This window comes from Megascapheus bottae, chromosome 12 (assembly GCF_031878675.1).
Source record: "Megascapheus bottae isolate mThoBot1 chromosome 12, mThoBot2.hap1, whole genome shotgun sequence".
NCBI classification, from domain to species: Eukaryota; Metazoa; Chordata; class Mammalia; order Rodentia; family Geomyidae; genus Megascapheus; species Megascapheus bottae.
In genome coordinates, this window is record NC_143520.1 from 36,503,225 (window position 1) to 36,530,999 (window position 27,775).

Consider the following 27,775-nt stretch of genomic DNA (forward strand, 5'->3'; position numbering starts at 1 on the left):
AAGTCTTAGTTATTCAAGAGACAGAGATTGATTGCAAGTGTCTCCAACCTCAGAGCAGCCCATGCAGGAAAATTAATGGGATACCCATGTCAACAGGAAAATTGGTACTCTAATTATATATTCTATCTTTGCTATAGTGGAAGTGTAAATAGGGGTATCTCTCTACAGACCAGCAGAGCAATGAGTAAGACCATACTTCAAAAATAACCAGACTGAAAAGATTGGAGTCATGGCATGCCGTGCCTCACAAGAATGAAAGAAATTCTGATTTCAAATCCAGAAACATACAGAGATAGTCAGGGAGAGAAAAAAAATAAGAAAAAGAATAAATGAAGAATAAAAACTGGTATCTCTGTGTTAATTATTGTATAGAATAATGTGTTATTTTGTAATTTCCTCATTGTTTTTTGGCAACTATTTGTACTCTTTTATATGAATGCTTTGCTAAATATTCTGGACATACCCTTGGTTATCTCATATTGGTATAGTATCTCACTTTGCTATCTGATATATTGAATTTATTTGTATTTGGATATTTGAAATTTGATAGGGAAGGGGGGAAAACCAAGACGGGTAGGAGGTGTGGGGGGGAGGGAAATGGGTACCAAGACATGTGAAAGGGTATCAATGTATGTGAAATAATGCACCTTCTATCTGGCAAATATCATGTAACCCTTTTACTAATTACTTTAAAAAAAGAAAAACAAAAAAAATATTCTGGACATAATTGATCAAGTATATTATCTCAATTTTTCATAGCAAAAATTGAAGTTTTATGTCTTTGTTTGTTTATTTGTTTTGGTTGACTTTGTTTTCAGTATTAAGTAGAACTATTTAATCTGTGTTAATCACAATTTTTATGTTTCCCTACTTAAAAATCTTGATTTTTGTTGCTAATGATGAATAACTTAACTACACATATCGTTGGATTTAAGCTTTCAAATCTCTAATGAACTTTTGAGAAGTGTGATTACTAGATTATAAAGGAATAGCAGTTTTCAAAGAAAAATAACAAACTCTCTTCCAAAATGCCTGTCCCATTTTACATTTCTAGAAGTAACCAAAGTGAACTCAGTTGCTTGAAATCTCTACGATTCTGCCATTCCAAGGAGAACAGTAGTAATATCACAATATCTATTTTCAATGATGCATGTTAGGGGCTTTGACATTGTTAATAATAATTCTTTATGCAAAGTGCCTGATTGTTAATGTTGTTATTTAAAATAATGATTCTTTACAAGAAGCGCCTTTTTTGGTCATTTCTGAGGCTTGAACTCTGGGCCTGGACGATGTCCCTGAGCTCTTCAGCTCAAAGATAATGGTCTACCACTTGAGCAATGGCACCACTTCTGATTTTTTGGTGTTTAGTTGGAGAGATAAGAGTCTCATGGACTTTCATGCCGTGGTTGGCTTTGAAATGTAGTCCTCAGATCTTACCTTCTGAGTAGCTAGGATTACAAGCTTGAACCACCAGCATCTATCTAGCTTGAGAAGTGGCTTTTTTATTTCTTGTTTTAGCCAGTTCCAGAACTTAAACTCAGAGCCTCAATCAGTTGCTTCACTCACTTGATCATTGCCGCTTCTGGAACACTTGAATCACTCCTCCAGGGAAGCAATGGTTAATTAACAAGGAGGTCTCACAGGTTGTTCTATCTAGGATGGATTCACACTTCAGTCCTTCAGGTCTCAGTATCCTAACATATTACTAAACCAAAAATCTAGCCCAGTTAATCTCTGGTTTATTTCAGTTAACATTCTTGCTGCTCACCTAGGCATTTTTCTGAGCTAAAATTCTTCATACTTTTAGTTTCTTCATCATCACTGGGATCATGACCTTGTACCATGGCATCAAGCTTTTGTCAGTTGAAATTATAGAATATTCTTCTTAGATTGTCCTGGAACTCTAGTCCTTAGAATCTCAGCTTCCCATTTAGTTTGCAAAGTCAGCCACATGCCACTGTACCAAGGAATAGTAGGTTGGGAACTTTCAGCCCTGGCTAGTCTCCTTCCACCATCTTGGCATTCTTATCCTCCTATGTACTAGAATAATAAGGTGTGAGCTCCTGGTATCTGACAGAAACCACAGTGATTGTAAATAATTTGGCAATTAAAGGCAAATCTGTCACACAAAGATGTAAGTAACAGCAGATATATTTGCTGAAACTTGTTATCCTAAATACTTAGGAGGCAGAGATGGGGCCTGGAGGGGGGAGGGAATGGGGGACCAGGAATTCTGGACATAAAAGTTGACAAGATTGCATCTGAACCAATGTCTACTAAATATGGTGGCAAATTTATCCATTATCCTAGCTACCAAGGAATTGCGATGGCTGTGAGCACTGATGTGTCATCTGAGTAGGAGAAAACAAGTAGGAGTTTCATTTTATGACAGACTGATCAGAATATAAAATGAAAACTTGTCTCAAGAGCAACTAAAATAATGGGAGTTTGGAGGCATTTCTCAGATGATAGATTACCTGTCTACAAGGTTTAAGTCTCTGAGTTCAATCCCCATTTGAACCAAAAATAAATACATAAATACATGATGAAAATAACAAAATTCAACTATCAGAGTGACATAGATTCAACCAATCAAAGCCACACAACACCATTTATAAACCAGAAATGCAGGGAGACTAAAGTCAAAACTGACTTGAGCTAAAAAATAATCTTACTGATGTGGTATCATGTTCTGAAGCCTCATTTATAGAGAGCTTGTTATTGTGTGAAACACTGTCCCTCTCACTTTCTCATTTCTGATTTGGAAGACCTGATTACTGAAGTCGTAAAATCAAAAGGAAAGAATTTGGAAATACTTTCAAAAATTTAGTTAGCAATTGAGAGTATTCAGTTTGATGAGAACATTGTTAACATTTTTTCAGCATTTAAGTGCTCCTTAGAAACTAATCCCCATTTATGAGCATTCTAAAGTACAGGACTGATGAAATAATCAAACTCCACTCTGCTATCAGAACAAAATGCTAGCCATTCTGCCACTCACTTTTTCTTTTATGATAACTAGTTATTATCTCTTTAGCTTCTTTCTTTACATTCCAAATCATTTCCTGCTATATGGCCATCAAAGGAACACAGAGGAAGGGTAAAGCATTAATTAAAGTTCTAATGGCACAATTAGTAGTAAGGGTGAACTATTAAAGCATTACCTCAGATGTTTTATGGCTGGTGAGACATCATTTTCACCTGAACCACTGAATACTGACCACCTGCTTTCTATTACCGTAATACTATATAAGCCAACTGACAGCAAGTAATTTGATCTCCAGTGATTGGACTACTGAAGTAATTGACAGGTAGTTACCACAAAAGTAAATTGTGAAGGCTAAATAGTGTCACAAGTAGTAATTCAAGCATGTGTTTAATAGAGAAATACTATCAAAACACCCAGAAGTTTCAAAATGAATGCATAGTATACGCACATTTTATGGTGTTCACTTTGTTTAAATGTTTGAAGACAGTCACTTTAAAATCAATATTACTTGCCATACCTTTTTAATTACCTATATGAGGTTGTAACTTGAGTCCTGAAACATATTATACCCTGTACAGAAAGTTTGTTATATGAGGAAATTTTTATGCCTAACCAAAATCAGTTTAAAATGTAACTTTGGATAGTAATGCTGTACCATAAATGAATAAATTCCTAAAGACTTCATGAGAAAACAAACTTTCAATCAGACTGAACTTAGGAAGAAAAAGCAATCTGTATTTTCATCAAATTAAGGCTATTGGTTGCTGTATTTTTCTACCTGATGTTTTTTTTCTAGGTGCTGAGTAACATGGGGTTTCTTACATGATTTCTTCAATTATTGATTTGTTGCCTGTCTGTTCTCTAGGAAAGTCAGATGAAGATCAGCATGACAGTATTTATAGGCTGAATCTCATCTGTGGGATGTAATCCATCTTCGTTAAGATCACTAAAAGTGATAGATGGCGTTCGGGAGTGTAATGATGTGATCGTTCTACCAGTGCCTCTTTAAATCATAAGCTGTTGCTTTCTGTTGTGTAGATATTTAATCAGTTATATACTCCATTACTGATTTAATTCAGAATGTCAGTGGCAGGTGAATAATGTGAGTATTTGTGTATTGATATCATATTGTATTAATGCTTCCTTCATTTAAGTATGATATTTGTTTCAAAATAAACTGTTGCTTCATGCCTAGAATATATTTAATGGTTGTGATATGCATCAAACACATGTAATTCAGTGGAGGGTATTATTGAAATAAGAAAAGTATTTTTTGGGCAGGGAGCTTGGCCTAGCAATTAGAATACATGCCTAGCATGCATAAAGACCGAGTTAGATTCCTCGGTTACACATGCATAGAAAAAAGCCAGAAATAGTGCTGTCGCTCAAGTGCTAGAGCTCTAGCCTTGAGAAAGTCCAAAAACAGTGCTCAGGCCCTGAGCTTGAGGCCCAGGACTGGCAAAAAAAAAAAAATGGCTTTACAAACTGATTTTTTTTTAAATGTTTAAACTTCCACAACTGGAATTCAGCTCACAAGACTCCCAAATTGTACTGTATAATTTAATTCTACTTAAATATCTAATTGTTTATTTCTCTTATTGAGCAAGTCATCAATAGTTTTCAATTCCTTTTATTTGTTATTGTTAGGGATCAATGATTACATAAGATGAAAATTAAATACTAAACTTACAAGGATATATTTCTCAAAATGAAAATGTTTGATTATCACAACTGATAGTTATAATTATTTCTTGAAATTAAGAATGTTAACAATTATCCATTTATTAAACAGAAGTATCATTTTATTTACTTATCTATTGTTCAATATACGTTATTTATATGCAACATACAGATGTATACATTAGGTCAAGTAATTTACATGTATTGTGTAAAATAATAAATTCTACATCTGTATCTGGAAGTTTAGTTTGCATCATGTCTTGAGTGTGGAATGACTCAGATGAAAAACAGCTTTAAAAAGTCAAAAATTACCTGGCGTCAGTGGCTCACGCCTTGAATCAAAGCTACTCTGCAAGTTGAAATGTAAAGATCATGATTCAAAGCCAGCCCTGGCTCAAAAGTCCGTGAGACTCTTACCTCCAGTTAACCACCGGAAGTGATGCTGTGGCTCTAGTGGTAGAGTGCTAGCCTTGAACTGAGAGCACCTAGGCCCAGAATTTAACCCCTACAACCACCACCAATAACCACAAGAAAGTCAAGAACTGGGAAAAAAGCTATAGGTCTGCAAAATCACACTTCTCTTTTCCAAGATTTTTAATGAAAATTTATCAATTCATTCTTCAGAATTGAAAAAGCTATTGCAGATTATTTTGCTGAATCAGAATAACCTACAAGAGACAACAATGATTCCACCCACTGAAAGCAGAGTCTGAAACCAAGAGCTAAAGATTTGCTTTCAAAAAGTCATACAGAAGACAGAATCAGGTCAGAGAGAATGCTTTTTCTTTTTTCTTTGCCAGTCCTGGGCTTGAACTCAGGGCCTGAGCACTGTTTTTGAACGTTCTCAAGGCTAGAGTTCTACTACTTGAGCCTCAGTACCACTTCCAGCTTTTTCCTACGTATGTAGTACCGAGGAATTGAACCCTGGTCTTCATGCATGCTAGGCAGGCACTCTACCACTAGGCCAAACTCCTGGCCACAAGAATTCTGTTTTAAACGTGGAACTAAGCAGAAAAATCAAATATACCCTCAAGTCAGAAGCAAAGTTACGAGGAAATAAACAAGACCACTCTAGTACTAAACCAAAAGTCCATAGTGAGAAAGTGTAAAGTGAAGGAGGGAAAAATTAAGACCTAAAATTGTACCAGTTAATGGTGGGGTGAAATTGTATAATTCTTAGGCAGATTTCTGCATTTAAGCTATTCCTTACTGCAACATAATTACAGGGCGTGTATTGTCTAGGATGGGAATGAGAATAGCTTAGAATCTTTGCAGCAATACTTGATACCTATATGTGTTCCAATCAAATATATGCACAGCATTTCTTACTTAGAAATGCATGGTTCATCAATATACAAGTATGTATTCTTGAAATAAAGGCTCATTACCAGAGAGTAGATTATTTAATGAATATATAATTCAATTCTGTTCAGTGACCAAACATCAATATGTTCGATTATTCCCAAATTCCTCATTTCTATACATCCCTCAAGGTTTTATTTGGAACCTTTTTCTCATCTATTCTACTTGAAAATAATAAATGCCTGCAGTTTATGCTCCATTAAAAACAACAGAATATGATAGCACATAATAATACATCAGTCATTAATTACTTAGGAAGTTATCCTCTGAAGGATATTATTTACAGAGACTATTAAAGCACAGAACACCTGGAGATAGTGTTGGCTTCCAGAAACATGTATTTAATAATGAAATATAAAGACACCAGAGGCTTAGTTTGGCTAAGAAGACCCTACTGATTTCTCTCAAATCACACTATGGGATTATCATCTATTCTAGATGCTTATAACTGCATCTCTTTTCATCTTGTTTTGCATCATGTGAATTGATCTGGTAAAGACTTGTTATTCTACAAGCACTTGCAAATGGTCATAGGCACTGCATTTTCAAGAATGTCTTTAACTGAAGATTTACTTCATTTTCTCTTGAAGGAATAAAGATGAATTCTAAATCTATATATGAAGAACACCTATATATTAACTAGTGTGCTCACTTTCCCATGGCATATACACTTCTGGGGAATCCTGGAGATAATTTTTCCTTAATTTTGGTACTCATTACGCTGTCTCTGATCTTCCAGAAGCATTGTCACAATAGTAGCCATTGTGGGTTTGACAGAGTGGCCTAGTGGTAGAGTGCTTGCCTAACATGCACAAAGACTGAGGTTGATTCCTTGGTACCACACACAAGAAAGAAAAAAAAAAGAAAAGAAAGAAAGCCAGAAGTTGCAGAAGTTGTGCTGTGGCTTAAGTGGTAGAGTGCTGGCCTTGAAGAATGCCCAAGGCCAGTGCTTAGGCCTTGAATCCAAGCCCTAGGACTGAAAAAAAAAAAAAAAAGCCAGTGTGAAAGTAAAAGCATGTCTGAATTTGTACAATTTTCATCTGACTCTGGAATCCTTGCTGACACTCAGGTCTTCTGTTTCTAAACATAAAAACAAACAAAATCAAAACACCAAATAAGACCTAAACTTGACTGCAAGTTTAAAGATTCAAGCTGTTTCTCTCTGTTTCAATATTCTTCTAATACAAGTTATACCTTTGTTCTGAAAAAAAGAAACAAATAAAACTATTATGTTATTCAATGTAAAGACTCTTTTGACATGGAAATATTTGAGTAGTTTCTTTAATTTGAGTAGTTTTATTTAATTCACGGGAATTAAAACTGTTCAAAGGATGATAAATAAAACCGTGCAGAAGGTTTGAGCAAGTAGAAAAATAACTACAAAAGAAAGGGAAAGTAGAATTGCTATACATTTATATATTTTGTATCTTCTCTTGTGAACCAGGTGAGAACCTGAGATTAAAGGACCCATATTCATGAAGCAGACTTTATAGCATTTCTTTGGTCATGAGAAAAAAAAAAATCACATGGTCAAGGATGATTCACTTTTTTAAACGTGTTGTTATCTCTTTTTTGTTACATATTCTAACTTTTATTATATATTATGTATGGAATTAAAAAACGATTTTCAATTATTTCTTTATTACTGCCACCATACTGAATTCATTGGTCTCTAAGGTGTTGAGTCACAACAAAGTAATGACATTTTTCTTTACAGTGGAACTATTATTTTTTTTTAAATTTTGGACATTGGCATATTTATAAGTTGGTTTAGCTATCTTATAATCTAAACATGGTAAAATGGCAAATAAGTTATTATTGGAGAGGCTGAGGGCAAAATGTAGTGGTGCAAATTGTTTTTGGTGTGCATGAGAATGTCCATACTCAAATATTTCATAGGCAGTACTGAAATATCCCACTATAATGGATATTGGTATCCTTTATCAGTGTATAAATGAGCTGAGATATAACCAAATATGCTTAAAAAATCTGAGGAAAAAAACAAAAACTTATATCTCAAAGATATTTTAGATTACAAGCTTAGTATATTTGTTAAGGTATGGAGAAAAAAGGAAATATTATCCACCCTCATTTATAACTCCAAGAAGATGGAGTGTAAACTTTTGTAAGCAGTCTTAATTCAAAGCCGTTACAGTTCAATTTTCAGATGAACAGTTAGAAAGAGTAAAATAACCCAGTTTGTTATTTGTAACACATTGGAATAAGATAAATTCTAGAACTTGACTTAGTATTTAGAGATAAGGTCTCACTGAAAAACAAATACTACACAATATATTAACAGAGTTTTGTATAATGTCAGATATATGTACATGCTTACATTTATACAGGCATAACGAGTTTAAGGAATCTCTTTTGTGCTTCACAATAACCCTAGGATTGCTGTTAGAGGCCAACCTGAGTAGAATTTTAATTAAACGTTCGCAAAAAATAACTAGCAAAGAATAAAATGACAATATCCAAAAAGTAATATACTTAACTGTAAACCTTCTGTAACACCTTTGCATTCCATCTTTATAATAACAATATTTTTAATGGTTTTTTTTTTTTTTTTTGCCAGTCCTGGGCTTGAGCTTAGGGCCTGAGCACTGTCCTTGGATTTTCTCAAGACTAGAGCTTTACCACTTGAGCCTCAGCACCACTTCAGGCTTTTTCTATATATGTGGTACCAAGGAATCGAACCCAGGTCTTTGTGCATGCTAGGCAAGCACTTTAACCACTAGGCCAAACTCCCGGCCCTATAATGACAATATTTTAAGGTAAAAATAAACTAATAAACATGCCACAGAGTTAGGGGTTTAAGAGTAGAGTGACAGCATGAGGTGATGAGTCCAAACTGCAATACCAGAAAATAATTAAGTAGATATAAACAGTTTATCAAATTCAAATATGAATTTGTACAACTAATTTGTACTACAAATCAACTATGCTTCTATTTCTTCATCATTTTATTCAATTCATGAACATAGCTTCCAGAGTTACTTTACTGAGATAAAATTGACATTTTATACAATTCACCCATGTACTGCACACAATACAGTGATTTTTTTTTTATATTTTTGGTGGGTCATGGGGCTTGATCTTGGCCTAGGTGCTTTCCTTGAGCTTTTCGGCTCAAGGCTACCAACTTACCCTTGAGCCAAGCCCCATTTCCTGTTTTCTAGAGGTTAATTGGAGATAGGAGTCTCAGATCCTTTAGTGCCTGGGTTGGCTTTGAATCTTGCTCCTCAGATCTCAGCCTGCCGGCCAATGCAGTGTTTTTAAACATCACCATTTTCAAAAGAATATTCCATCGTCACCTAACATCAAAATCCAAGAAAATTAACATCCCCTTCTTACTCCACCCTATTTTCTATGTTCCTCAATTGTAGGTGATTCTTAATTTACTCTTGATAATAAAATATTTCATGGATATTTTTGTAACTACAATTAATAGTGTTTTGAGACTTACATGTGTTTAGCTTCAACCAGCATTTAGTTCCTATATACTTTCATAAATATCTTACATTATTTATGGTCTTGAATAACATTCCATTGTATGGATATCTTACTGTGTACTCAATCATTCATCGGTTGATCAAGACATGGGATATTTCTAATTTGACTTATAGGAATAAACAAACTATAGAGCTTCATACATATGGGTGTCTGTTTTCATTGGTTTTGTGTGCATACCTAGCTGTGGAACAAATATGTTATTTGGTAAATTAACATTTTTAAGAAGTTACCAGAGGTTTTACAAAGATGCTGAACCAGTAGTGTATGAGATTTCAAATCATTCTACTTCTTTGTAAAATGTCTCTTATTTATTACAATCAGAATAAATAGCAAATATGGTTTTCATTTGTATTTCTTTGTTAGCTACTTGTATTGAGCAACTTGTATGTATGTATGAGTCATTTACATGCGTTCTTTAGAAAAATACCTACTCAAATCATTTCCTCAGTTTCAATTGTATTGTTTGTTTCTTTGTTACTTGCTTTTAAGAGCTTTTATAATATACTCTGAAGATAAGTGCACTATATTCAAATTATTTTCTTTTTTCCGTCTATTTTTATTTACATTATATTCATCAGATAGAAGGTGCATTACTTCACAAACATTGATACCTTTTCTCATGTCTTGGTCTCCATTTTCCTCTCTCCACCCCCTCCCCTCATCTTGTTTTCCCCCCTTCCCTATCCTATTTCAAATAACCAAATACAAATATATACAATATATCAGATAACAAGGTGAAATACTGTAACAATATGAGATTACCAAGGGACAGCAAAAGAGATGAGAGACAACATAGTACATTGAAGAATATAATCACTCATTGTGTGGCTTTCCTTTCTGTATGGCTTTTCATTTCTTGGATTGCTGAATAGGTTTTGTGATGAAAGGTTATTGTATTTTATGAAAATAACATTAAAATTATCTATATCTATATATATATATTGATTCACTCATGAATTGGATTACAGCAGTATTAAGGAAAAGGTTTGTTCAATCGTGTAATAGATAGAATTTTGACAAAATATCATGTAGTAAATAAATAAGTGCATTTTCTTATGTGCAAAACAAATAAAAATGTATATGTATATATGCACATATATACCTATATATGTGCATATATACTTATATATGACTTGTAAAAATATGAAAAACAGGTTAGGTTATGACATGGATACAGTCTTTCTGCTTCAGGAACATCACTGTGGAATGTTATGTCTAGTTATTTCTGTTTTTAACTTTGTACATGTGTTACAAATCATAATCCAAATAACTTGAAACTTCCAAAATTGCTATATTTACACCAGTGGTATTTCAAACAGCAGCCACTGATACTCTCACCTTAGAGAACAAGCAAACAAGTATTAAAAAGGACATTTTATCAGAAAGTAAATGTAGCACATTCAATAGCAGGTATTTTGACACTTTGCAGCTGGGTTTTTCTAAGTGTAAACTCAACTAGAGTAATAACAGTGTTTTTGACCACATAACTACTATTTCAACATCCTGCATTCACTTTATCATTTGATAAACTTTTGTCTTACCTTTAGGACAGTGAATGGACTACAGGATTTGTTTTCCTGTTTTTTAGTGTTCCTATGATAGAGGTGTGCTCTCTATGAAATGAAGTCTTTTGGACAACTATCAGAGTTGTTAAATACAATAACTTAAATATAATGCACATTATTTTAGTCAAACTTCTAAGTATGTTTCCATTATAGTCAGAGATCTGAGTAATTTGCCTTATTAGAAAAATTTCCCAATTATCTTACTTTTTTAGATAAACTTGCCTGTGCTTTTTATTTTTCCCTACACAAAACATATCTGAACTTTTCACAAGCTTGGTTTATTCAAATTTCTCCCCAAAGACAAGGGTCATCTCTCCCTTATTCCCTCCCTTTCCTCTCTGTTTTCTTTCTTCCTTCCTTCCTTCCCCTTCCTTTCTTCCTTCATTCCTACTTTCCTCCCTTTCTTTTTTTCTTTCTTTCCTTTTTCCTACCTTCCTTCCTTCCTTTCTTTCTTCCTTCCTTTTTCTCTCTCTCTTTCTTTTTTTAATTACTTTTCTTTCCATCTTCCCTTTTCTTTCTTTCACTTCTTTGCTTATTATATGCAAGGAATAAAAATATGGTGTTCTTATGGTCATGTATCCCATTTCCTGTGCAATTCTCTCCTTGTTCTAAGAGGAATGGAATTTCAGAAATTGCACTGTCATGGTTACAGTCTTAATTATGCCAATTCTAATTTCATTAGTTACAAGAGTGTTTGTATTGATTTACTGTGTACAATATTTCAAGTCTGTATGAATAAATACAGAGTTGTTGCATTTTCACTCCAATGTACCTCTATTTTCTTATGTTGACTATTGACCTGATATGACAACTTTATTTTTTCAAACACACACTCATACCACAAGCTTTCACACTTGTTACTTTACCATAAGTTGGGAAAATGTGTGTTACTTTATGAAATTTTAATGATTGTATCTTTCTATATCTTTAATTACCTTTTCAAAACCCTAACACATGAATTTTGTATGATTTTAAATAACTCCTAAGGATATGTAAAATCATAAATCATATGCAAATTGCAGCATATCAGATTATTCATTAAAAAGTTTTTCATCTATTACATAAAGAAAATAGAAGAGATTATTCATATGATGAGACAGACTCTGGAATTTTGTAGTCTTAGAATGTTTTTAAACTATAGAAAAGAAGCGTATATCTGCCTGTGTTACCTGGTATATTGTATGTAGGTTTGCTTATTTGAAATAGGAAAGGGAAGCGGGGTAGGGGCAGAATAAGATGATTGGGGGGGATATATGAGGAGGGCTATCAATGTGTGAGAAGTAATGCACTTACTATCTGGTGAATGTAATTTTAACTCCTCTATACATTACAATAAAAAATATTTAGAAAAGAAGCATCTGCTTCATCTCAGTTACTATACCAGGAGGGTTCTTCTTGACTGGCTAAAGGAAGAGATGAGGAAGACTGTCATTTCACTGAATAGGGAAGATACAAATAAAGTTATTATTATTATCTGTTTGCATTTCCTCCAAGTATAACATTTTCTAGTCTGCTGTACAGGATGAAGTGTTTTAGTGCTGAAAATACTAAAATTAGAATTGCTGCATTGTCAAAATGAATAAGCCCAATTGAATTAGTGATTCATTCATTAATAACTGAAATAATTTTTACTATTATCAACTTTCTATGCACTTTTCCCAATGAACCATATGGGTAATTTAAAAGTACCTAATTTTTTTTGATAATGGTTGTGTTTTATAATTTGTCTTTCCTTGTCTTCCATACTAATCATCTCTACTGATTCTATGTAAACTGCTCACAGTGGAATCTAAGGATTTATCTATTAATCTATTTGTTTCCATATCAGTGAAGAAAGCTGTTAATTAATGTATGTTGTAAAGCCACCTCCAAAGCATTTTAAGGGCATATTAAATGGGTCAAGAGCTTATGAAGAAAGAGCTGGTAGGAAAATGTTGCTTTAATACTATCAATTATGTGACTAAAAGTTCATTTCATTAGGAAAATATGTGTATGAAGCTGTTCTCAGCTATATTTTGTTGTGTATAATGATCAGTTGTAGACATCCCATTTTTAAGTAATCTTAGAATATGTTAAAAAACTTAGTACATCCATAAATGTGTATATATATATATATATGTGTGTGCGTGTGTGTGTGTGTGTGTGTGTGTGTATAGTTTATATTTTTCTATCCAAAATAATCACTTTCTCCGAATAAAAACATGGAAATGTGGTTCTTTGTGTCTCCCTCATCAGATGTGGGCTCTGTCGAGGGACTTGCTTATCACAGAGGCTGGGACACACTGTACTGGACCAGTTCCACCACCTCATCCATCACTAGGCACACGGTGGACCAGACACAGCCCGGAGCCTTCCACCGGGAGGCTGTCATCACCATGTCCGAGGATGACCACCCACATGTCCTAGCCCTGGATGAATGCCAAAAGTAAGAACTGAACTTTCATTTCTTAATTAAGGTTACATTTAAGAAGAATGCTAAAATATGGGAAACAGGCAGAGGATTACCATTACAAATAAAGTTGCTTTAAAGTATTGTTTTTCTTCATTCATACAAGCAATCTTAATGAGAGCATCATAAGTAGGAATAAACAAAATGTGCTTCAGTTAAATACCAGGTATCTTCACTTGGATGTGACAAAAGCCACTTCCAATAGTGAGAAGAAATGGAAACAAAATAATGTTGGTACAAGGAATTATACATTTAAAATGGCATTGTTGCCGGCCTCTGGTGGCTCAGGCCTGTGATTCTAGCTACTCAGGAAACTGAGATTGCAGGATGGGAGTTCAAAGCCAACACAAGCAAGAAAGTTCCTGAGACATTTTTCTTCAATTAACAACCAGAAAACTGCAAGTGACACCATGTCTGAAGGGATAGGGCAGCGGCCCTGAGCTGAAGAGCGCAGGGACAGTACACACGCCTTGAGTTCAAACCCCATAAATAGTCTGGCAAAAAATAATAATAGAATAAAATGACATTCTTTATAATATATGTTGAAGCCAAAAGAAAGTTTTAACTTTAATCAATAATTTCAAAACTGAAGTATCCTCGGGTGAAATTTCAAGAACAGAAACATAATGAAAATATAATTGTATAATTGCATTTATAACAATATAATAAAAATAGTCTAAGTAATCTATGTCTGCTGATAAATTGTTGGAACACTTAAATTAATGTATATAAACAAGTCATAATATGTGGAAAAGCCCAGGCTATGAAATTGAGTAAACTAAAAATAAAGGAAAATAGGAAAATGTTGTATTTTATAGAGGATGTCTTAAAGGAAGCACTCATATAGAAAATGAAATTTAGGCCTTTTTCTGAAATAGATTGACTTTCTATATTTCTTGGTTTCTTTTTGCCAGTCCTGGGATTGAGCTCAGAGCCTGACTTTCCTTGGTCTTTCTCAAGGCTAGAGCTCTACCACTTAAGCCTCAGCACCACTTCCGGCTTTTTTCTATGTATGTGGTACTGAGTTATTGAACCCCTGTCTTCATTCATGCTAGGCAAGCACTCTATCACTAGGCTAACCTCCCAGCCCTATACTTCATTTTTTTAAACATCTTTTTTCATCCATAGATTTGATTAAAATAAATATTTTAACATAGAATAATGGTGACCAGGATCTCCTTAATGGATTTGCTTTATGTTTATTAAACATCAAGTAGAAAGACTGTTGTTTTGAATTTAAACTTTTTCATGTAGTAATTATAATGAGATTCTCAAAAAGTGAAAATAATTCAAAAATTCATATGGAAGAACAAAAGAACTCAAATAGCCTAAACAATCCTAGTCAAAATAGTGATACTGACATTATTACAATCCCAGATCTCAAGCTGTACCACAGAGAAAACAAAAACAAAAACAGTTTGGTATTAGCACCAAAGTAGACATGAAGATCATTAGAAAAGAACTGAAACCCCCAAAATAAAAATATCAAATTACAGTGTTTGATAAAGATATGCAGACAGACTTTCAAATAATTGGGAAAATGGACATCCTTATGCAGAAACTAAAACTGGATCCCTGTTTGTCACCATGAACAATAATCAATTCACAGTGGATCAGAAACCTCAAAGTCAGACCTGAAACTTTGAAATTATTGGAAGAAAGAGTAGGAGAAATATTAGAGTTTAAAGGCAGGAATTTGATGACGAGAACCAGGGGCACAGGGAGGAAACCCGGCAATTGGAATTACAACAAGATAATAATTTCAGCGCAGCAAACAGAATAATTACTAAACTAGAAAAACAGCCATCAGACTGGGAGAAGACTTTTACCAGATATACTTCTGAAAAAATGCTAATATCCAAAATATACAAGAAGCTCTAGAAACTAAACCTTCCCAAAGCCAATAAATGAATCACTAACTGGGCAAAGGAATTAAAGAAAGACTACTCAGAAAAGGCAAAAATGACATAGAAACTTGACGAAATGCTCATCATCCCTGGCCTTTTTATAAAGGAAATACAAATCAGAACAACTCTGAGATTCCAGTTAACCCCAGTTAGATTAGTCAACATCATGAAATCGAACAACAAACATTGGCAGAGATGTGGAGAAAAAGAAATTTCCATTGTAGAAATGTAAATTAATACGATGACATTGCCCAGCCTTCTGGATATTCCCCACAAGACTTCGCATAGATCTTCCCTATGATCCAGCTATACTACAATTAGACATCTAGCCCAAACATCACAAATCAGGATACTATAAAAATGGCTGCCCATCTGTGTTCATTGCAGCACTATTCACTGTATCTCAGATGTCGTACATATAGATTAATGGATCAAAAAATATGTGGCACCTTTTCAACCTGCATTTTATACAATTATTAGAGAGAATATTATGTCATTTGCAGATAAATGGATGGAATTAGAACAAGTCATGTTAAATGAAGTAAGGCAAGCTCAAAGTGACAAATGACACATTTAGTATCTGGGCTGACTTTGAATCATGATTCTCAGATCACAGCCTCCTGAGTAGCTAGGATTACAGGTGTGAGCCGTCACGCCTGGTTTGTTATTTTTTTAGTTATGCTGAAAGAATGGGAATAAAAAATAATTACAGAAATACAAAAAATTAAACATTTTGTTTCCCCCACAACAAAAAAGTGCAGAATATATATATGTGTATATATATACATATACGTATAAATATTTTAATATTTATGCACTGTAGAAAGGAAATACAGTTAGGACAACTGTAGCCATTTCCAAATTGATGCACTATATTGTTTGAATATAGTCTTGTAATACAGAGAAAATTTAAGATTCTTGTTTTATTAATTTGAATGAATCATTATTCACCAAATTGAGTCAACTTAATAAATTCGTTATGTGAAAGAATTCAGAGAAGTATTGTTTTTCAGAAATATTTGCTGTGTTTACACAAGAGCCCTGGAAATATACTCGTACAAATATAATGCCTATTTCTTCCCAATCAGCCAGTGTGCTTTAAGAGTTATACAGTAATCATACCGGGTAATTGTATGTCAATAATCTGCTTTCACCTAAGCAGTTTGCATGGTCGTGTGTGCACTTCTATTGATAATGACATATCCAATATATATTTTTTACTTTAGTTTAATGTTTTGGACCAACTGGAATGAGCAGTATCCAAGCATCATGCGATCCACACTGACTGGGAACAATGCTCAGGTGGTCGTCAGTGCTGACCTTCTCACTCCAAATGGCCTCACCATCGACCACCGTGCAGAAAAGCTCTATTTCTCAGATGGAAGCTTGGGAAAAATTGAAAGGTGTGAATACGACGGATCCCAAAGACATGTAAGTTAATTGGGTATTTCTCAGAGCTTTGTACAATCACTTTGGAAAATGCATGCTTTTGTATTCCTAAAATATGTCTACTGAGGAATTTTGAAATAGCTAATTGTTTGCATCTATTCAGTTTCAATAATCTCTTCAAGTACAAAATAAAATAACCCTTTGGATATTTTGAAACTATTTTCAGCTTCATTCGCTGCCATAGAGACATGCGATCTTTTATGAATGTTATTGTCTATGCAATAATGAAATCTTTCCTAGTTATTAATTGAAATGAAATTATTGAGTGATTTGCACATGCTTTATGGTTATTTATACTTTTCAATAATGTGAAATGAAATTAGTTAGCTGCCCTAGAATAGAAGAAACTTGGAAAAGAATGAAATGTGAAGACAAGAGAACTGGGTTCCTTATCCAGCCAAATCTATTCTTCTCATTAGGTTCTCAGTGTCTTCTGGGGGGACTTCCAAATGAAATGTTGGTGGTGTGGTGACAAGGATGTCTCTAGATTACCCTGGAAGCAGGTGTTCGGAGACTGATGATCCACATAATCCTAGTACTATAGGGGTAGTAATTTTGAAATACAGAAATCTGGAGGGGGTAGCAGTGGGGGTTGTTAGAACTGCTTGTGCTATATCTGGAAAAATCTTTACCCAGGTTCAGTGTATACTGGGGAAGGGCCATCCACATTTCATGAACTCTCTGAAAATTCAATGTAGTCTTCTGCACTAGGAAGGACTGACAATAGGATAGATGGAAAAGATTTTTAGAAGGCCAGCGAATAAATCCTAGAACTCCAGGGGTCATATTGTGTCTCTGCTCTGGATACTTAAGGCAATAAATAGATTGACAGTATATGTAAGAGAAGGGTCATGTCAATAGTCTCATAAAGCTTTATTTACAAACACAGATAATGAACCAGCAATTTATAGCTTGATAGGATTAAGCACAATAGGAATTTTGTTGTGTTGGAAACAGGATCTTACAATAGTGTCCATACTGTTCTCATGCTTTTTTTCCTATGTATTATACACCAGCTATTCATTGTATCATTTCTACTCCTTATATGTATTTGAATCTCCATATCTATCTATCTATCTATCTATCTATCTATCTATCTATCTATCTATCTATCTATCTATCTGAATCTCTCTTCTCCATTCTCCCTTTCCTAAAAAAGTATTTCAACAGGTTTCATGGTTCTGCTTGTACATACTCAAAATGTCTTCTTGGGCTGCATTCACCTTTCTTCTTAGCTAACTCCATCCTGTGCTAAAACTGTTGAACTAAGTTAATTCAACAGCCTTAGCCACAGAAGGAGCTGGAATACAGATATATTTCCTTGTGCATGGTAAGAATCATGTTTTATATGATTTAACATATACTGTGAGAAGCATGAGTTTTGGGAAGGGGATTTATATTTTGTTCCTTGAAACATCATCTAATACTGGAATTGTATTGATACAGGAAAGTTGCCAGAGTAACATTAAAATGTTGTGGTCAGGTGTTGCTGAGATTCAGTCTGTCCTACGTGCAATAACCCTGATAAAAGATCTTATACCTAAATAGTTGCTCTGTCTTTTACAGTTACTGTCATCTAATCTCAGAAAATTGTCATCTCTATAGTCTCTAGTCTTTTAATATGCAAATGTTCAATATTGCATACTCATTAAAAAGGTGAAATACAGTGCTTTATTATTCAATATATGGTATTGAAATTATGAATGATAATGAATTTTAGCGAGATCAATCATTAACCTCATATGTTCTATTATCTATCAGGTTCTAACAAAGATGCCTCTGCCTCTTCTCATAAAATTCTTCACTCATTTCAGTTTAGTTTTGGATCTACCAACTTCACTCCCTTAATCTTATGTATTTAAGCTGTAGTTCTCCAGGTGGTCTACTAAAAGAACAAAATTGAAAGGATTTGTTATGACATTTCAAAGATATGCTTAGTTACGAAGCCAGATTTCAATCCCTGTCTATGTCCACACCAGAATAATTTTTGTCCAGGCTGAAAAATCAGAGAAGCATTTAAAAATAAATTGCGTCCTATAATTTAATAGTTTTCATCTTAAAAAAAACAATTTAATTATGGTATAAATTTTCACAAATTCAAGTACTTTCAAGCAATAATTAAATTAGGTTTTAATGTGTTTTAATGTATTATCCAAAACATTTAAAAATCCCCCTGTTCTAAAAATTAATTATTTATTTATTTATAAATTTATTTATTTATGTTCTTGTTGTATGTGATTTTTTGTTGAATGTTGCTTCTTTGTCTGCTTCTGCTTCTTAAGTAGGTATAAAGGGAGGGCATAAAAGGGAAGAAAGCAGAATTAATGCAATCATGGTATTTACTGTATTCCACTTGGAGAATGAACTCGTGATTTGTAGGCAGTGATAAGAGAGAAAAATTGAGGGAAACTGAAGGAAGGAGAGACATCTTCTAAAATAGAAATGAATGTAATACCTGAATCATGAAATGATAACCCATTTCTATAATATCTTAATGTTAATAATGAATTGATATGTTTAAAAATCCATCTGTCTAGTTTTAAATATAAAATATTGTTAGTGGTAATCATGCTACTGTGCAATGGAATACAAGAACATATTCCTTCTGCCTAATTGCAATTTAAGACCCATTGACCAATTCCTCCCCAACTCCCTGTGCCCACTTCTTCAGCCTCTGTTTTAACCAACCTTTCTTTCTATCTCTTACTTTTATAAAAGCAGTTCTTTTAGATTCCACACATAAATGAGGTAAAGAACTATTTGATCTATGTTCATCTATGCCTGCTTTGTTTCATTTAACCTTGTGTACTCCAGGTGCACCCAAGTCACAACAAAGACAAAATTTCACTTTTTATGTTTGCATAGCATGTTCATACACAATATTAAACATACATTTAAAATGTTTTATTATTTTAAGTAGATGTGCAAAGGAGTTACCACTGAACAGAACAGCTTATAGATACATCTCCATCAATGTCACCTCTTTCAACATTCTCACCCACCTCTAAAAACCCACCCTTCTGCTCAAATTTCTTAAATTTTGTAGCATATTTGCTGCATTCTTTGCACTTCTTTGCTGAATTCATTTATCTCCTCACCTTGACCCCACCCTAACACTTTGAAGCACCAATTCCCTAGTTTTTAATTTGCTAAGCTCTGATTTTGCCTTTCTAAGGAATTATGTTTGGGTACTCTGCCAAATGTATTAGATACTAATTAACGTATTAACATATTTGTAAACTAATACTAGCTTCAACATATGATGGACAATATGTAACCTCTCTTTCTCTAGGCCTGACATACTTCACTTTAAATAGTTTATTCCAGATCTTTCCATTTATTATAAATAATATAATATCATTCTTTCTAATGGATAAGTAAAACTCCGTTGTTTATATGTACCATTTGTTCTTGGCCCATTTGATCATTGTGGGACATTTGGGGTGATTCCATTCCTTGGCTGTAGTAAATAGTGCTGCAGCATGGATGGTTGTGGTAATAAGTTTATTGTATTCTGCTTTGCTCCATTCCTAGCATTTATCCCAAAGATTTTAAACCACCAGTTTTCTCCGTTAAAATAATGATAATAAAATTGATTACACATATTTGCTATTATGAAAAATATTTTACAAAGGATATTGGAATTCAGAAAACTCTATTACAAGCCAGACTAGGTGGCTCATGCTGTAATCCTAGGTATTTAGGATGTTAGGATATGGTGTAAAGCCAGCACAGTTACTAAAGTCCATAAGAACTCTGATCTCCAATTAACTACTAGCAAACTAGAAATGGCACTGTGACTCAAGGTGTAGGGTGGTAGCATTGAGCTGAAGAGTTCAGGGAGAACAACTTACAAAAACAAACAAACAAACAAAAAAAAACCAAACAAGAAAAAAATTCTATTATATAATAAATTCACTCGAATCCACTCGAATATACTATTTTTCAGACAATAAACTTAGTAGACTTCTCAACAAAGTAGGATAAAGATCCTTCGGTTGTCAGCATCCATTATCTTATTTTAAAATAATCTTAAGAACCTTTTTTTTCTTTTTTTTCTTTTTTTTGGTAGATCATGGGGCTTCAACTTGGCCTGGGCGCTGTCCCTGAGCTCCTCAGCTCAAGGCTACTGCCCTACCATTGAGCCAAGCCCCATTTCCCGTTTTTCTAGAGATTAATTGGAGAAAAGAGTCTCAGGTCCTTTTGGTGCCTGGGCTGGCTTTGAACCTTGATCTCAGCCTCCGGAGTAGCTAGGATTACAGGCGTGAACCACCATAGATGGCAAGAACTTTCTTTTATCCAACAGAGAAAGCAGCATTGGCTATCATATATTACCTTAGAAAATGAATAAAAATAGAGTACTTCTACATAATTTTATAGAAAATTTAAAAATCTGGCCCGAGAGTTTGGCCTAGTGGTACAGTGCTTGACTAGCATGCACGAAGACCCAGGTTTGATTCCTCAGTACTACATACATAGAAAAACGCTGGAAGTGGTGCTGAGGCTCAAGAGGTAGAGCTCTAGCTGTGAGAAAGTCCAACGACAGTGCTCAGGTCCTGAGCTCAAGCCCAGGTCTGGGCAAAACAAAACAAAAAAAAAAACGGAAATCTATTTCTCCATTAAACAAAGTCGTTTGAAGATGGAGTTATCAACCTCTTCTGAAAGAAGATCAGCATTTTGTCCAAATTTCAATTCACAAATACCTATCACATTTTCTATCTACATTTTAGTAGATACTCAAAGCCTTAGATATCACAGCTCCTCTTTTATATTGAGTTACTTAAGTAATTTTTGGTTGTTTTCAATATTCCTTTCATACTTTTGCTTTACTAATTTTTAAATGCAGCTCAAATATTTATGTTTGGGGCAAGGAATAATTAAGGATTCATTTATTATTTCAATTGAATATTAATGTTAAATTTATCTATTCCAATTTTTCTTAGAGAATATTTATGTTAGGAAGTTAAGTTGTAAATTTATTTAATTCATGACAATTGCAAAGCAGATCCTGAATTTAAGCCTTCCTTTAAATATTAATTGAGTGAATATTGCCAAGTCATCTATAGCCTCTAACTTAGATATAAAAACAAATAACATCTAAAATTAACAATAATATTTACATCCTCTAACTTTGTAAAAATTTGTGTCAGGTATTGTGAATTCAAACAATGAGAAACAATGCTGATTTTCTTTAAATTTAACAGTGGAAATAAAACAATTGCTTATTCAAAAGATGGCTAACATTTCAATATAAATTCTTTGCATTTCAGTTTTAATGGATGTCAAAATGGGCATACTTTTTATCTAAAACCCTTTCTTAGAGCATAAGTTCATACATACTACATTGTATTGTACTGAATATTTTATGAAAAGTTCACCATTGAATAGTGTACTGCCTAAATTTGCCTTGGAATTTGGCAGCAATTGTTATTTCTTTTGAAAAAAGACCATAATCCACCTAACTGCCAATATTCATGGTAACCAGATGGTTTACATTTATTGCCGTCAAGGAAAGCACTAGGAATTGTGTTCTTCCAATGAGGTTGCTGTAACCAAACATTACTCATATTTTCCTCTTGAGCAAATACATTACTGTATATCTATTTAATAAATTTTCCCACATATTCTATAATATCTACCCAATTAGATATTTATATATTGCATACATTATACAAGATACTGCAGAAATGGTTAACAGTAAAATTATAGTACATAAAATGTAAGTATGAAAATGTCAAAATTCTATGAAAATTTACTGTGAAATTTAAGACATGCAAAATATTGTCCAATGTATAAAATTAAGCAATGCTGAAGGCTGAAATGAAACAATTCCCAGAAGCAGCCAGAGGAGCAAAAATTTCACAAAGGAATTTTTCTTTGCATAACTGTACCTTTTCTGACTTTGGATGTAACAAGCAAAGGTAGAAAGCCATTTTTAGAGTTGAGTGATCAAATATCCCCAAGGGGATGGAGAGATGAAAGTTGTTAGCTGTTTCAGTGAAGTATATTTGAAAGATTATGTCCTTAATGAAAGAGAAGTAACCTACATTTAAATTAATTGACAGTGAAGTATGCAGAAATTCTTGTAAACGTATTCATTCAGTGGTGATAAATGCTAAACATAACTTCAATAGATTTTTTTGAAGAATACAATTTTGATAAAATTATGAATCTTTTAGGAGCCTGAAGTATAAAACTTACCATATTGATTTGCTACATAGAAGAACACAATTTCTGACTACATAAGTTTAAGATGCCATTGTTTTGTTAAAAGTACACTTGAAAAACGTGTCTGTCTTTGTATTTACATAGAAATTATAAGAAAGTATGTTTTAAAACAACAAGCATTCTTACACACTTTAATAGATTTTAAAGCTCTTTCTATGCCATTTTCTCTATGTGTCTTCAGTTCAGAACTAGAATATAGCTTTGTCTAATCAGATAACCATTTATGAAAAAATATGGCATACGGTGTGTTCAGTATTTGTGCAGATTTAAAAATTTTTATATGTGTTTATAGATCAGTATTGTTAGGCAACATTTAAAAACCAAGCTACAATTCTACCATTTTACATAGAGGCTACTTTGAAATAGATCTTACTTTCTGCCTGAAAGTGTGCCTAGATGATGATTCTGTATTTCTGCTAAACTCTGATGTAGCGTGGATGAGAGGAACACACCAACAACCAGATTCTGCTATTGAAATGGAGTCTCACATAATTTCTTTCCTCCTCAACTGAAGACTAATACTCCAGATCTCTGCTTTCTATGCAGCTTTGTAGAACAGGCTTGCTCCAACTTACGTGGGTGTTAGTCTAGAAAGTGGTATAAACTTTTGTGCCCTGACTGCCCTCTAACCACCCTTTCACTGACTTAGGCCTTTAAGTAGTTATTACTATAGGTGTGATCCATCAATGACCCACAGAAAAGTTTTATTCATAGAAATACTTTTCTTGACTTCAATGAGGAAATGGAGATATTTGAGTCATAATTCACAGCCAGCCCAGTTAAACAAGATCATACCTCAATAACAAAATATGTGGGAGTGTTCCTGTAATTACTACTACTTGAAAGAGGGAGTAGGCTCAAAGCCTTAGCCCAACAAGGACAAAACTAGAAGAAGCCCCTACTCCTCTGTAAAATAGAAAACAAAAACTTACTTAGTTGTGGCTCAAGTGGTAGAACATGCAAGCTCTGCTCCCCAGTGTAGGCGAAAATCCTAATATTTCTCGTTTTTACATTTCTGAAGTGTAAAAGGTCCAGTCCTTTTATTGTATTACACTTAGAGTTTTATTTTATTGATCTGTTTTTATCTCAGTCTCTGGTCAACTTAAATATAAGTTCATACTTTAAGTCAGACTGCATTGAAAAAGATTCCACAATTGGCTAGCCTTTTTTTTTTTCTAATTTTAATGTCCTTGCCTGGTTTTTCTACCAAAATATTTATTGAGAAATGCATTCTCTAGTTAGTGATATACAGTTGAATAGTCTTGGGTAATCTACTTATTGAATATAAAAGAAAGCAGACAATAAATTAATTCTGTTTTATCTTTGTTTCTGTTCAATTTCTGTCATTTCTATTGTCCCAGTAGCTGAAACAATGACTAATCTTGACAGGGTCTAAGACAGTATGATTATAGCCTTTCTCCTGCAGCTCCCATAAGTGTTAATCATCTCCTGGAAGGGTATTTGCTACCTGAGTGACACAAAACCTCGTGAAGAGATGTTTATGCTCCTGGAACTGCTATTGCTGATGGCTCGTATGTCTGACATTCTTTCAGAAACTTTGTCCGAAGTTGTTTTGAAGAATACTTCCAGGCAAAAGAATTAAATCTAAAAACATTTCTAAAATGTAAATTCAATAAACACAATGTTATAGCCTTAATATTTTTGAAGAACAAAAGAGTGAGTTTCAAAACAGACATATAAATAGTAAGTACAATCAATCACCAGGATATGTGACATTTTAACAATTTATGTCGCAGAATATTTCATCTGCTTGTAAAATAAATTATTTAATAAAAATATTTTAAATCTTCAAATTAAAATGTACATATATATGCAGAATCTACCTTTTATCTTATTTACATTGCATTTTCTATCTAAAGTTTATGTCTTTCGATGCAATCCATTTTTTTCAATATTTTAGAGAAAACATGGAGTCTTCAGAAGACTGAAAATCTGGAACTTACAAAATTGATTTTGAGGCACAGAAAAGTAACATTTCTGAAAATAATAATTCTGAAAGGCAAAACTGCTTTCTATCATAGACTACTTACAATTTTTAAGGTTAAAATATTTTGTCGTTTAAATTTTAGTTGTTGATTTTAAAAAAAGTGAGAATGAGCATGACTAGTAACCAAAACTTCAATGTACTAAAAAACTTCCCAACATTACGTAGAAAAATCTAGTCATATTTGATGCGTCAGGAACTTTTGATATCAGAGTATTTTAAAACTTCTTATGCTTTCATGTCACATGCTTAGGTATATTATGGTTCCAAATTACTTATTTGGTCAATGGTGGAGCTTCAACTCTGGGCTTGGGCAATGTTCTTGAGCTCTTCAGCTCAAGGCTACCACTCTACCACTTGAACCATAGCACCACTTCTGGTATAATGGTGGTTAATTGCAGATAAGAGTCTTACAGACCTTTGTGCCTGGGATGGCTTTGAAGTGAGATCCTCAGATCTCAGCCTCCTCAGTAGCTAGGGTTACAAACATGAGCTACCAGCACCTGGCACCAAAACAAAAACAAAACAACAACAAGGTTTTGTAGCAATAGATGTGTCCCTACTTTAGAGTGATTATTTTAATCAAACCTATCTTGAAACTTTCCCAAATTTGATTTTTTAAAAATTAATCTTATAGGAGATATCTATACAAACATATCATGATTTATAATAGGACAGGATATGTTGCAACATAGAAATCCCCAAAATTAAGAAATAAAAGTCAAGCCAGCATTGAGATATCGTCCATTAGATAAAAAGTCTAACCAGTGATGTGCAACTATGGAGACAGACTCCCATCAACCATCTTACACTGGATACTCAAATACCGAGAGTGGTGCTGATATGGGCAATGTAATTACCAAATTGTGTGGTAAGATTATGAAAATATTATACAAACTATCTATTGGTTTATGTGAAAACTGATAAGAACTAAAAACTAAATGTTTCCTTGATATCATTAAAATGTGTGGGGGGGGGCAGGGTAGAACTGAATTCTAGGTGCAGATAATTGAAAATAGATAATTGAAAATAGTCTTACCTTTGTTCTTCTTGTAAAAACCCTTGATCATCTTAAATTTGGCTGATTCTCAGATAACTGAATGAATGTCCTGTGGATTGTAGAGCATCCATATCCTAAACTTGTTCACCAAACTAGCTAGCCATAGTCCCTTCTCATCATCATACTAGTTGAACAAAATTATAAACAACATTTTTCAGAACACTGATAGTGTATACCTTTGGCAACACTAAGATGAATAATTGATAGCATGGGCTCTTTCTACTCTACCTGGAATGTTCAAACACATGGAGTGCTATCTCAAACACACTGGGTGCTAATACACCTACAGAAATATTCACAATAATCGGAATACCAGACAGCAGATCTCTGTAGAACTGGAATTAAAAGAGGTCAGCCAATGACACAAAAAGAACTTACTATATCCATTTTCTTTCACAAAACTGTGATGAGGTTTGTCATGAAAACCATATTGACTACTGAAACCTGAAGTGCTGTTAGAATCTCAGTTGTTCTCATACCAACCTGAACTCAAAGTATTCCATTAAATACTCACATTATTATATACAATGTTGAGTTCAGTATATTCTAAATATCCTTGGAAATGAGTAATTATACTTTAACTTTCTAATAATTAAGCACTTGAGAGATTAAATAAACGTGATACAAAGGCATGACAATCAAATTCTGTAACATCATTACGATAATGTCTAAAATATATTAGCTCTTTAAAAAATGTAAACACTTATTGCAAATGTATTATACAGAGGGGGTTACAGTTACGTGAGTCTGGTAATGAATACAATTCCTTTTGATCAGTGTCATCACCAGTCACCATCTACCTCATTCTCTCCTAGTTTTTCCTTTCCAGACTTCCCCCCGGCAAGTTGTGTAATTCATGTCCAACATAGTGTTTAGTGGGTTTCACTGATGAATTCATTCACCCTTTGTCCCTTCTTCTCTAAGCTTCCTCTTTCATTCTCCAAGAACAAGTGTACAGAAGAAAATAACAAAATGGTGAGAAAAAGGAAGTTAAGGTGAAGAAAAGTAGGAGAAAATGAAGGAGGTGGTAACAATGTACAACAAATATACTCACTACCCTACTCATGTAATTGTAATTCCTCTGTAATCAAACTTACAATAAATTTAAATTAAAGAAAAATAAATAAAAATCAGCAACAGAAGGGAATAAACCAGAGCCATTTCCTCATGGAAGAGGGAGCAAAATGGTACCTGTCCCTGTCCAAAGGCATCCTTGTAACACCAGAACTGTTGGTAAGAGGTAATCTAGTTGTACAGATAGGCCTGGGCTAAGCTATCCTAGAGAAAACAGGCAGGAGCCCAGGGAGAATTCACTTCTCTGAAGGGCAGGGTGTGAACCTCTCTGAAGTTCAGGTGTGTGTGGAAGGCATTCTGTTGCTGCGGCTGTGGGCTACAGATAAATGCTAACATGTAGGATCTTCATTATCCAAAATATGTATCTCCCTTTTCTTGTAGCCATCATTGAAATGTCACAACAAACCTCATTCTCTTGGGGCTGCCTCTACATTTCTTTTACAATACGACTATACACTTTCTGGTAACTAATTCACAAACTGTCTATGAAT

At 33.8% G+C, this 27,775-nt stretch overlaps 1 protein-coding gene across 1 annotated transcript in view; it reads left to right on the forward strand.

The window, feature by feature from the left end:
* The window catches only part of Lrp1b (LDL receptor related protein 1B), a 1,652,823-nt gene that overhangs the window by 1,295,400 nt on the left and 329,648 nt on the right, over window positions 1–27,775 (forward strand). Inside the window, exons 42-43 of the mRNA XM_090342868.1 lie at window positions 13,348–13,537; window positions 16,695–16,899. Of these exons, the coding sequence (XP_090198994.1) occupies window positions 13,348–13,537; window positions 16,695–16,899 (395 nt within the window). The remainder of the gene's footprint in view (window positions 1–13,347; window positions 13,538–16,694; window positions 16,900–27,775) is intronic.